The 13,208-nt window shown below is 46.2% G+C and overlaps 1 protein-coding gene across 1 annotated transcript in view; it reads left to right on the top strand.

Moving 5' to 3' along the window:
- Nucleotides 1–6,006: 6,006 nt before the first annotated feature.
- The window catches only part of LOC144482875 (uncharacterized), a 31,842-nt gene continuing 24,640 nt past the window's right edge, over nucleotides 6,007–13,208 (top strand). Inside the window, exon 1 of the mRNA XM_078201714.1 lies at nucleotides 6,007–7,103. Within this exon, the coding sequence (XP_078057840.1) occupies nucleotides 6,011–7,103 (1,093 nt within the window). The 5' untranslated portion in view covers nucleotides 6,007–6,010. The remainder of the gene's footprint in view (nucleotides 7,104–13,208) is intronic.

Raw genomic sequence — 13,208 nt, 5'->3', positions numbered from 1 at the left:
AAGAATCTATTAAATTCAGACTTCAGAATATTCAGTGAGCCAGCCTCCACCACTCTCTGTGGAACAGAATTCCACACTGTAACAACCCTCTGAGAGAAAAGGTTTCTCCTCATCTCAGTCTTAAATGGGAGACCTCTTATTTTTAAACTGTGCCTCTAGTTCTTCTCTCTCTACAATCAACATCCACTCTGTCAAGTCCCCTCTGAATTTTATGTTTCAATCAGATCCTCTCTCATTCTTCTAAACCCCAATAGATACAGGCCGAACATGTCCAACTTTTCCTCGTATGATAATTCCCTCATCCCGGGAATCAGTCAAGTAAACCTTCTCTGAACTACTTCTCACACAAGTCCTCTCTTAAGGAGACCAAAACTGTACACCGTGCTCGAGATGTGGTCTCACCAATACCCTGAACAAATGCAGCAAAACATCCCTGCAATAAACAACAATTCATTTACCTTTCTAATCATTTGCTGTGTCCACACATTAACTTTTCCTAATTACAGTACCAGGACACCCAGATCCCTCTGTACCTCAAAGTTCTGCAATCGCTCTCTTTAAATAACCAACTGCTTTTCCATCCTTCCTGTCCAAATGGACAAGTTTACATTATCCAAAAATCTTGTTCCAGCTGCCAACTTTTTACCCACTCACTTAACCTTTCCATATCGCTTTACAGGCTTGTTATGGTCATTCACATCTCACTTTCCTACCACCTTTGTGTTATCAACAAATTTTGATCCTGTCATCCACGTCATGAAAATAGTTTGTCCTCCTTCCTGGTAAACTTGGACTCGGACACCAGCTGATGAATGGAAAGTGATGGGAGACCTGGAAAGAGACTTTAACAGAAACCAGCACTGGAGCAGAGTTAGAGAGTGGGAGAAGCCTGGGGAGAAACTACACAGGAACTGGAGTAGGTTGTTCAGACCTTCCAATCTGCTCTGTCATTCAGTTAGACTCTGGCTGATCAATTAGTTTATCATCAAGATTTATTTTTACGCACTCACTGACCCTATCTATATCACTTTACAGGCTTGTTATGGTCATTCACATCTCACTTTCCTACCTACCTTTGTGTTATCAACAAATTTTGATCCTGTCATCCACATCATGAAAATAGTTTGTCAATAGTTGAGGGCCCAGCACTGGTCCCTGTGGCACTCCACTGGCGACACTTTGCCATCCCAAAAATTACTCCTTTCTCCCTCCTCGATGTTTCCTATTAGCTCATCAATCCTCTATCCATGCTAATATAAAGAATCAACGTGGATGGGACGCTAATATGCCTTATGCTACGAATTTGTATTTATTGTAAACTTTGATGTGGCACCTTGTCAAATGCCTTCTGGAAATCTAAATACACCACATCCACAGGTTCCACTTTATCCACATTGCTTGTTACTTCCTCAAAGAAATCCAATAAATCAATTAACATGATTTCCCTTGCACAAAACCATGTTGACTCTGCCTGATTGGAAGGAGATTATCTGCGTCCCACCCCAGTCTCCTTAATAACAGAATGAACATGATTCAGTCCTGCATGGGATTATTTATTAATTACTTCAATAATAGATAGATAAATAAATAAATGAACATGATTCAGTCCTGCATGGGATTAGCAGCAACAGCAGAATCCAACCCCTGCAGTGACTTGTGAACTTGCTGGTGTCTCAGCAGATTGGCTGACCGAGCAAATCTCTTCCCACATATGGAGCAGGTGAACGATCTCTCTCCTGTGTGAACCTGCTGGTGTCTCAGCAGGTGGGATGACTGAGTGAACCTTTTCCCACACATGGAGCAGCTGAATGATCTCTCCCCAGTGTGAATTTGCTGGTGTCTCAGCAGGTCCTTAGAGCTTTTAAAGCTTTTCTCACACTCAGAACATTTAAAAGGTCTCTGATCAGTGTGGACCAGTTGATGTGCAATGAGCTGGGGTGGCTGAGTGAATCGTTTCCCACATGTGGAGCAAGCGAAGGGTTTCTCCCCAGTGTGAATTCGCTCGTGTATCAGAAGGTGAGGTGAATCAGTGAATCCCTTCCCACACACAGAGCAAATAAATGTCTTCTCCCCGGTGTGAACTCGCTGGTGTCTCAGACAGTGGGATGAATGGGTGAATCCCATCCCACACACCGAGCAGGTGAACGGTTTCTCCCCAGTGTGAACTCGCTGGTGTGTCACCAAATCCTGTTTACTTTTAAAGCTCTTCTCACAGTCAGAACACTGAAATGGTCTCTTATCAGAGTGAACTCGCTGGTGTGTTTGCAGCTGGGATAAACGTCCGAATCTCCTCTCACACACGGAGCAGGTGAATGGCTTCTCCCCAGTGTGAGTGCGCTGATGGACTTGTAAATCATTTTTACTTTTAAATCTCTTCTCACAGTCAGAACATTGAAATGGTCTCTGATCAGTGTGAACAAGTTGGTGTGTCAGAAGGTGGGATGACTGAGTGAATCCCTTCCCACACACTGAGCAGGTGAACGGTCTCACCGCCATGTGAGTGCGCTGGTGTCTCAGGAGGTCCTTTGTGCTTTTAAAGCTTTTCTCACAATCAGAACACTGAACCAGTCTCTGATCGGAGTGAACTTGCCGGTGAATCAGGAGGCTTGATAAAGCATGACATCCCCTCCCACATTCGAGGCAGGTGAATGGCCTCTCTCCAGTGTGAACACGCCGGTGTATAGAGGCTGGATGAGTAAGCAAATCCTTTCCCACACTCAGAGCAGGTGAACGGCCTCTCTCCAGTGTGAATGCGACGATGAATATCCAATTCGGACGGGTAATTGAATCCCCTCCCACAGTCCCCACATTTCAATGGTTTCTCTGTGCTGCCGGTGTCCTCGTGTGACTCCAGGTTGGATGATGAGTTGAAGCCTCGTTTACACAGAATGTGTGTCGGGTCACTACTCAGTTAGAATGATGTGATTATTTTTCAGACTTGTTCAACCACTTTCCACATTCAGCACATTGGAAACTCTCAGGTGTGTTTGTGTGTAGGTGCTTTTTCAGTCACACTGATGTTTGAAATCTTTGCCCGCAGACAGAATAAACATTTCTCCTTCTGGAGACAAAGGCTGATGATATTCAGTTTCTGATTAATCAAATCACTGAAACAGATCTTGATGTGAAGTTTGGTTTGAGTTTCATATCTGTAAATCTTGCTTCATAATACCTTGCAAAAACAGTTTACCAATACCATCACTGTCAGTGCAGGATAGAAATTCTGAAATTTCTCTGCAACATATTTTCCTCTCTTGTTCCCCGTCCCACACACTCTCCCACCTCCCCTGGGCTGAAATCCAAACCCATCTCAACATCTCCACCATTTCTTTCCTCCACTCCATTTTCTCCCTCCCTCTCCTCTGTCTGGGTTCAGTTATTGATGTGGAAATCTCACTAACTGTCCTGGCTGGAGACAATACACATCTCTTTAACCTGTGCTCAACTCTCCCTCCACTCACATTGTCTGTACCTTTAAGAATTGATTACCTGGAAAGACTCGCATTCCGACCATTATCTTGTAAATTGAGTTTGTGAACAAAACTCCCACTTACCTGACAAAGGAGCAGCGCTTCGAAAGCTGGTGGCTTTTGCGACCAAATAAACCTGTTGGACTTTAACCTGGTGTTGTTAAACTTCTTACTGGGTTTAGTTCTCCAGCTCCTGTCTGCAGACTGACAATAAAACCAATGGGTCTTATTGGGGGTGTTGGGGCCTCCAGCGGGTGTTTGTGAATCCTCCCCGCCCACCTCCCAGGGTTTCCTTCCTTCCCAGAGATCAGAGTCCTCATTGATTTGAGGCCAAAGTGTAACCTCTTATTTATTGTCCCCCTCCCCCATCCTCTGATGTGAACCATCCTCCAGTGGCTGAGCCAGGATGGGGCCGTTAACCTGGGCCTGTTCCCGGGAGGGAGGGAGGGAGAAGCCCCGCAGCTGCAAACCAGGGAGCTGACAATGATTCTGAAGGGTTTGCGGATCCACAAAGTGTTTCCAAATCCTCCCAGCCACCGCCTAACGCTGACTCCGCTTCTCCGGGACAAACAAGCGCCAAGGACAGCAATGACACTGCGCATGCTCCACATCACAATGCCCGGGGAATGATTGACGGCAGCTCCGGACCAGTAGGAAGAGGGGGCGGGGCTGGAGGACCGAGCGGGAGCGGCAGGTCCTCCAACCAATCACAGTGAATGAGGGGCGGGACTGGAGGACCGAGCGGGAGCGGCTGGTCCTCCAGCCAATCGGAGTGGATGAGGAGCGCGACCTGAAGCATGCGCAGTGCGGGTAATGGCGACGGACAGACGGCCGGTTTTATCTTGGAAGCGAGATCAATACGAGGTAGAGGGCGGTGCGCGGGGAGCGATGAATCCAGCGGGTGGGTGGAGAGACTTTGTAAACATGTTGTTCAAACCCAAACCCCGGAAATGAACTTCCCGGTCCCCCCCTTTGTACCAAATGGAGCGGCAGCTTGTAGTGTTAGACCCGGGCTGACTGCCGCCATTGAGGCTGCATGTGGGAGGCCGGCAGGGATTGTGATCGGAGAGGGAAGCCCTGACGTCACAATGGAATGGGTGAGAGTGTGATGTCACAATGGAATGGGTGAGAGTGTGAGGTCACAATGGAATGGGTGAGAGTGTGACGTCACAATGGAATGGTTGAGGGTGTGACATCACAATGGAAGGGGTGAGAGTTTTCCCATGTCAGTGGTGACATTCACGAGGGGTCATAGGTTCAAGGTGAGGGGGGGGAGGTTTAACACGCATATCAGAAGGACGTATTTTACACAGAGGGTGGTGGGGGCCTGGAATGCGCTGCCAGGCAAGGTGGTGGAGGCGGACAGACTGGGAACGTTTAAGACTTATCTAGATAGCCACATGAACGGAGTGGGAATGGAGGGATACAAAAGGATGGTCCAGTTTGGACCAGGGAGCGGCACGGGCTTGGAGGGCCGAAGGGTCTGTTCCTGTGCTGTATTATTCTTTGTTCTTTGGGGACAAGTGAATCACTCTGACTATAAAAAGTGTAAGAAAATACTGAAGCGTGAAATCAGGAGGACAAAAAGAGGGTCTGATATGGATCTGGCAGGTAAGATTAAAGAAAATTCCAAGAGGTTCTAAAGCTATATTAAGAGTAAAAGGGCGGCAAGAGAGAGAATAGATCCCCTTAAAAATCAGTCTGGCCATCTGTGTGTGGAGCCACAGGAGATGGGTGAGATTTTTAATGAATACTTCTCCTCTGTGTTTACTGCGGAGAGCACCATGGGTGCTAAAGAAATAAGGAAAACAAGTGGTGATGTCTTGGGCACACGCATGTTACTTGGGAGGAGGTATCTGCAGCCTTACAAAAGCAAATTACTGCGGATGCTGGAATCTGAAACCAAGAGAGAAAATGCTGGAAAATCTCAGCAGGTCTGGCAGCATCTGTAAGGAGAGAAAAGAGCTGATGTTTCTTGTCTAGATGACCCTTTATCAAAGCTCTGAAACATCAGTTCTTTTCTCTCCACACAGATGCTGCCAGACCTGCTGAGAATGGGGAGAGAGTGTGTGGGATGGAGATTTACAGCTTTTGGGGAATGAGAGAGGAAAGAATGTTCCATAGAAATTGTCTGTTCTGAATTTCTATCCTGTACTGACACTGATGACTTTTGGAAACTCATTTTACAGGATATTGAAAGAGGAATCACAGGCTGAAATCTCAAATGTCACGTCTCGACGTGACAGAATCATATTCCTTGGGACCTCAATATCATCGGACTTTGAATCCAGAAGGAGAAATGATTGTCCAGTCTGTGGATTTGAAAAGATTTGAAATGTCAGTGTGAGTGAAAAAGCATCAACACTCTGCCACACTCGAGTGAGTGTGTTCCGATGCACTGACTAAAGAGCTTTAACCAGTTACACAGTCTGAATAAATATCACACCATTCACAGCGGGTAGAGACTGTAATCTTGTTCTGTGTGTGGACGAAGTTTCAACTAATTGTCCACTCAAGAGAGAGGGAAGGACACCTGCACCATGGAGAAACCATGGAAATGTGCGGACTGTGGGAAGGGATACAGATCCCCATCAGAGCTGGAAACTCATCGGCGCAGCCACACTGGGGAGAGGCCGTTCATCTGCTCTCAGTGTAGGGAGGGATTTAATCAGTTATCCCACCTGCAGTCACACCAGCGAGTTCACACTGAGGAGAGGCCATTCACCTGCTCTCAGTGTGGGAAGGGATTCATTCAGTTATCCAGCCTGCAAACACACCAGCAAGTTCACACTGGAGAGAGGCCATTTACCTGCTCTCAGTGTGGGAAGGGATTCACTCGGTCATTCCACCTGCAGAGACACCAGCGAGTTCACACTGGGGAGAGGCCATTCAACTGCTCTCAGTGTGGGAAGAGATTCACTCGGTCATTCCACCTGCAGAGGCACCAGCGAGTTCACACTGGGGAGAGGCCATTCAACTGTTTTCAGTGTGGGAAGGGATTCACTCAGTCATCCAACCTGCGGACACACGAACGAGTTCACACTGGGGAGAGACCGTTCACCTGCTCTCAGTGTGGGCAAGAATTCACTCAGTTAGCCGACCTGCAGAGACACCAGCTACGTCACACAGGGGAGAGGCCGTTCACCTGCTCTCAGTGTGGGAAGGGATTCACTCAGTCATCCCACCTGCGGATACACCAGCGAGTTCACACTGGGGAGAAACCATTCACCTGCTCTCAGTGTGGGAAGGGATTCACTCAGTCATCTGACCTACGGACACACCAGCGAGTTCACACAGGAGAGAGGCCGTTCACCTGCTCTCAGTGTGGGAAGGGATTCACTCGGTCAACCCACCTGCAGAGACACCAGCGAGTTCACACTGGGGAGAAACCATTCACCTGCTCTCAGTGTGGGAAGGGATTCACAAACTCATCTGACCTGCTGACACACCAGCGAGTTCACACAGGGGAGAGGTCGTTCACCTGCTCTCAGTGTGGGAAGGGATTCACTCGGTCAACCCACCTGCGGACACACCTGCGAGTTCACACTGGGGAGAAACCATTCACCTGCTCTCAGTGTGGGAAGGGATTCACTCAGTCATCTGACCTGCGGATACACCAGCGAGTTCACACTGGCGAGAGACCATTCACCTGCTCTGTGTGTGGGAAGGGATTCAGAGTTTCATCCCACCTGCTGAGACACCAACAAGTTCACGAGTGATTCCAGGGGTTGGATTCTGCTGTTATTGTTTCTGCTCTCAATTACATCCAGGACTGCATTTTGTTCATTCTCACAGTTGGTCAATGGGGAGGGTCAGAGGGTTTCTTTGTGCTGGACTGGCTGGTCTCAGCCTCCAGTGGGCTGATGCTCTTTGAGTCTTTTTGCGAATACCTGGTTTCAAATGTCACAAGGATCACAGAGTGACAGGGTGTTAGGAAGTTGAGAGATATTTAGTCAGAAGAAAACAGAGGTTGGCAGTGCAAAGGTACCTTTCTGAATGGAGGGCTGTGACAAGTGACATTCCTCAGGGATCAGTGCTGGGACTTTTGCTGTTTGTAATATATAAAGAACAAAGAACAGTACAGCACAGGAAACAGGCCCTTCGGCCCTCCAAGCCTGTGCCGCTCCTTGGTCCAACTAGACCAATCGTTTGTATCCCTCCATTCCCAGGCTGCTCATGTGACTATCCAGGTAAGTCTTAAACGATGTCAGCGTGCCTGCCTCCACCACCCTACTTGGCAGCGCATTCCAGGCCCCCACGACCCTCTGTGTAAAAATCGTCCCTCTGATATCTGAGTTATACTTCGCCCCTCTCAGCTTGAGCCCGTGACCCCTCGTGATCGTCACCTCCGACCTGGGAAAAAGCTTCCCACTGTTCACCCTATCTATACCCTTCATAATCTTGTACACCTCTATTAGATCTCCCCTCATTCTCCGTCTTTCCAAGGATAAATGATTTGGAGGAAAATGTAACTGGTTTGATTGGTAAGTTTGTGGACGATACAAAGGTTGGTGGAATTGCGGATAGCGATGGGGACTGGCAGAGGATACAGCAGGATATAGAGCAGTTGGAGACTTGGGCGGAGAGATGGCAGATGAAGTTGAATCCGGACAAATGTGAGATAATGATGGGAAATATACAGTAAATGGCAGAACCCTTAAGAGTATACATAGGCAGAGGGATCTGGGTGTACAGGTACACAGGTCATTGAAAGTGGCAACGCAGGTGGAGAAGGTAGTCAAGAAGGCATACGGCATGCTTGCCTTCATCGGCCGGGACATTGAGTTTAAAAATTGGCAAGTCATGTTGCAGCTTTATAGAACCTTAGTTAAACCCCACTTGGAATCTCGTGTTCAATTCTGGTCACCACAGTACCAGAAGGATGTGGAGGCTTTGGAGAGGGTACGGAAAATATTTATCAGGATGTTGCCTGGTATGGAGGGCATTAGCTATGAGGAGAGGTTGGAGAAACTTGGTTGGTTCTCAGTGGAACGAAGGAGGTTGAGGGGGGGCGACCTGATAGAAGTCTCCAAGATTATGAGGGTCATGGACAGAGTGGATAGTCAGACGCTTTTTCCCAGGGTGGAAGAGTCAGTTAAGAGGGGCATAGGTTTAAGGTGCGAGGGGCAAGGTTTAAAGGAGATGCACAAGGCAGGTTTTTTACACAGAGGGTGGTGGGTGCCTGGAACTCGTTGCCGGGGAAGGTAGTGGAAGCAGATACGATAGTGACTTTGAAGATGTGTCTTGACAAATATATGAATAGCATAGGAATAGAGGGATATGGTCCCCGTAAAGGTAGGGGGTTTTAGTTCAGACGGGCAGCATGGTTGCTGCAGGCTTGGAGGGCCAAAGGGCTTGTTTCTGTGCTGTAATTTTCTTTGTTCTGTTTGGAACACCCCAAATGCCCATCCAATTTCCTTTTTAATTGTTTATTGTCTCCACTTCCTCCACCCTCATAGACAGCGAGTTTCAGGTCATTACCATTCGCTGCATCAGAATATTCTTCCTCACATCTCCCCACCGCCCCCCGCTCCCCCCCCACTCCCTCCCCCCCCCACTCCCTCCCCCCCAGTCCCTCCCCCCCCAGTCCCTCCCCCCACTCCCTCCCCCCCCACTCCCTCCCTCCCCCCCCCCCCCCCCCCCCCCCACTGCCCCCCGCTGCATCTCTGACCCAAAACAAGAAATCTGTGTCCCCCTCATCCTTGTCCCATCAGCGAATGGGAACAGCTTTTCTTTGTCCACCTTATCTAAACCTGTCAGAATCTTGTCCACCTCTATCAAATCTCCCCTCAACCTCCTTTGCTCCAAGGAGAACAACCCCCGCCTGACATCGACAATAAAGAACAAACTAACAGAATATGTTACTGTCTGAAATCAAATGGGAATGTTTAATTTCTGTTTTAAAGATATTGTGAATATATTGTCCTGGACAATAAAGGAATTGGAATAACTCACCTTGGGTGTGGTTGAATGGAATATATCAATCTGATATCCACCTACAGTCTAGTGAAAGTCTGGAATATGTACAAAGAACAATACAGCACAGGAACAGGCCCTTGCCCTCCAAGCCTGCACTGATCATGTGTTCCTAACTTGACCATCCGTTTGTATCCCTCTATTCCCAGTCTGTTCATGTGGCTATCTAGATAAGTCTTAAATGATCCTAGCGTGACTGCCTCAACCACCTTGCTTGGTAGTGCATTCCAGGCCCCCACCACCCTCTGTGTAAAATACGTCCCCCACATATCTGTATTGAACCTTGCCCCCCTTCCCTTGAACTTGTGACCCCTTGTGTTTGTCATTTCTGACCTGGGAAAAAGCTTCCAACTGTTCACCCTATCTATGCCCTTCATAATGTTATAAACTTCTATTAGGTCGCCCCCTCAACCTCCGTCTTTCCAGGGAGAACAACCCTAGTTTACTCAATCTCTCCTCATAGCGAATACCCTTCATACCAGGCAACATCCTGGTAAACCTTTTCTGCACTCTCTCCAAAGCCTCCACGTCCTTCTGGTAGTGTGGCGACCAGAACTGGACGCAGTATTCCAAATGTGGCCTAACCAACGTTCTATATAACTGCAACATCATATGCCAACTTTTATACTCTATGCCCCGTCCACTAAAGGCAAGCATGCCATATGCCTTCTTCACCACCTTTTCCACCTGGGCTGCCACCTTTAAGGATCTGTGGACTTGCACACCCAGATCCCTCTGCGTGTCTATACTCCTGATGGTTCTGCCATTTATTGTATAGCTCCCCCCTGCATTAGATCTACAAAATGCATCACTTTGAATTTATCTGGATTAAATTCCATCTGCCATTTCTCGGCCCAATTTTCCAGCCTATCTATATCCTGCTGTATTCTCTGACAATGTTCATCACTACCCGCAACCCCAGCAATCTTTGTGTCGTCCGCAAACTTACTAATCAGACCAGCTACATCGTCTTCCAAATCATTTATATATATCACAAACAGCAGAGGTCCCAGTACAGAGCCCTGCGGAACACCACTAGTATCTGTCTGTATCTTTAAGACCTGGCTGGTTGTAGAGATTCGCATTCTAATCAGTATTCTGTAATTTGATTTTATGTCTCTGTGCACTGTTTGAGAGCAGATTTCCACTCCATCTGACAAAGGAGCAGCGCTCCGAAAGCTTATGGTATTTGCTACCAAATAAACCTGTTGGACTTTAACCTGGTGTTGTAAAACTCTTACTGTGTTCACCCCAGTCCAACGCCGGCATCTCCACATCATGAACACAACTAGTCACAGACCTCCAATCAGAAAAAGACCCCTCCACTGCTACCCTCTCTTCTATGGCCAAGCCAGTTCTGTACCCATCTCGCGAGTTCACCTTTGATCCCGTGAGATTTAACCTTTTGCACCAGCCTGCCATGAGGGACCTTGTCAAACGCTTTACTAAAATCCATGTAGACGACATCCACGGCCCTTCCCTCATCAATCATTTTTGGCACCTCCTCAAAAAACTCAACCAAATTTGCGAGGCATGACCTCCCTTGTACAAAACCATGTTGTCTATCGCTAATGAGATTATTCAGTTCTAAATGTGTATAGATCCTATCTCTAAGAATCTTCTCCAACAATTTCCCTACCACGAACATCAAGCTCACTGGCCTATAATTACCCTTGCTACCTTTCTTAAATAACGGGACCACATTTGCTATCCTCCAATCCTCTGGGACCTCACCTGTGTCCAATGAAGAAACTAAGATTTCTGTTAGAGGCCCAGCAATTTCATCTCTTGTCTCTCTCAGTAACTGGAAGTCCCTTCCTAACAGCACTGTGGGTGTACGTACACCTCAGGCATTGCAGCAGTTCAAGAAGGCACCCTTGGGGTTGGGGTTGACCATGGCCAAGGCAGCTACATACAGCCACATATTCTGTTATAATTGAAGGACTGCAGATTGAATGTGAGGCATTGTGGGACTGGACTATCTTGACCATATTCCTGTGACTGCCCGGAAACTCATGTGTCTATTTTAGTTTATAATTGAGGATTTCTGGGAATAAGTTAAATGGGGAAATATTAAGCACAGCCTGGAGGAATTTGGAATAACTGAGTATTTTATCCCCAGATAAAGAACAAAGATTTTGCCGGTGTTTGGGAGTAACGTGTTTGGGATTTTAAATCAACAAAAGATGTTGCCTCGAACATCAGTCTTTGTAAGTTGGCTTAAAAAAGGTTAAGTTATAATGAAGGATCTTGTATCTTATTTTAATCAAGGAGTTGTGAGCTTGTAGTGCTCTGTCGCTTTAAGAAGCTATAGCTGCGAGAGAGAATGCTGAGGATTCATTGTTTGAAATTTACGAGCTGTGAGAATCTATGTGTTTTGTTTGTTTTCTGTGGATGTTTGTAGATGTGTTTTATTATTGTTTTGGGCTACATTTGTTAAGGTTTATCTTTCTGGGGAATTAACCTTACCTTGAGTCTTTAATTAAAGGCATTTTTGGAAGTTTAAAAACAGGATCACAAGAACGCTTAAGTAATTTTGATTATTGTTGTTGTAAAGCACATGCTAAGTTTCTCTGTTTGTGTATGGATGATATTTGTGGGTTGAATGCTTCAAGCTTTCAGGTTTTCTGTCTGTGATTTAAATCAAACATATTTTTTAAAAAGGAAGTGTGATTCATAAAACTTTTTTTGTTCAGAAGTTATGAACCTGGAGCCATATTTACTGTCCAGAGACAGGATTCCAGGATATTTTACGAAACGTGGGAATTTTAATCCGGAAACAATTCACCCATGTGAGAATGAGAGTTTTAATTTGTAATGGTTATTTAAAATTTGACACACGTGAAATGATTCTGACCAATCCTGTGTTGGATTGATCTTGGGTTAAACTTCCTGTCAGGTCCAAAGATTTATTCCTGATGCAAGTAACACAAAGAAAAGGAAAATTCTGGAATTGGATACTGAAGAAAAGAGTTTGAAAAGAGAGAGTATTAAATAGAAATGTTCCCAGACTGAAGGAGGAAAAATATACAGATGGGTACACGTAAGATGGTTGCCTGGCACACAAACAGTCACCTGGGAAAGAAACATTAAACGGACACTGACTTTCAGTACAAACAGCCACCTGAGATTAAAACATAAAGGACAGACAGCTATCCAAAGTTAAACATGCAGGAATCAAATCCTACAGGAAGCCAGCCAGGGCTTAAAGATAAGGACAATAGGGATAGATAATAAAATAACGACAGGTGGGATCAGGAATACATAACTGCAGGGAAACCAATTACTGTAAACTACTGTATGAATGGACCGAAACTAAAGTCATTGATCATCACTGACGTAGGAAATGTATCCATTCATAGAACAATGCGATGTTAACATGCTTATGTCTGTATTTGTCGATAACGATGTGTTTAATGATCAATCACCTACTTGATTACAATGATGTGATAATGGCTAGATGTCCGGTCCATCTATTGTGTAAAGGGTATAAAGATGGACCGCTCCTATTGTCTCATTGAGAGAAGGTAGCTGTCAAGAAGCACTACGGAGTGCCAGTGCCTTTTCTCCACGAAGCTTCGTTAAATAAAACTGTATTGTTGAAACCTTCAAGCCTGACTCACAAGTGGCATTTTTCCCACAACACAGACCATGTGGTCATTAGATTAAAACAAAGGAACGGTGCTGACGTCCAGTTGAGAACTTTTAATCCACCCCATTTCTAACTAAGGGAGTCTATGTACAAAGAAAGCCCAAGAAAGA

This window comes from Mustelus asterias, unplaced genomic scaffold (genome assembly GCF_964213995.1).
Source record: "Mustelus asterias unplaced genomic scaffold, sMusAst1.hap1.1 HAP1_SCAFFOLD_43, whole genome shotgun sequence".
NCBI lineage: Eukaryota > Metazoa > Chordata > Chondrichthyes > Carcharhiniformes > Triakidae > Mustelus > Mustelus asterias.
This window is presented reverse-complemented; position numbering and strand designations above follow the sequence as displayed.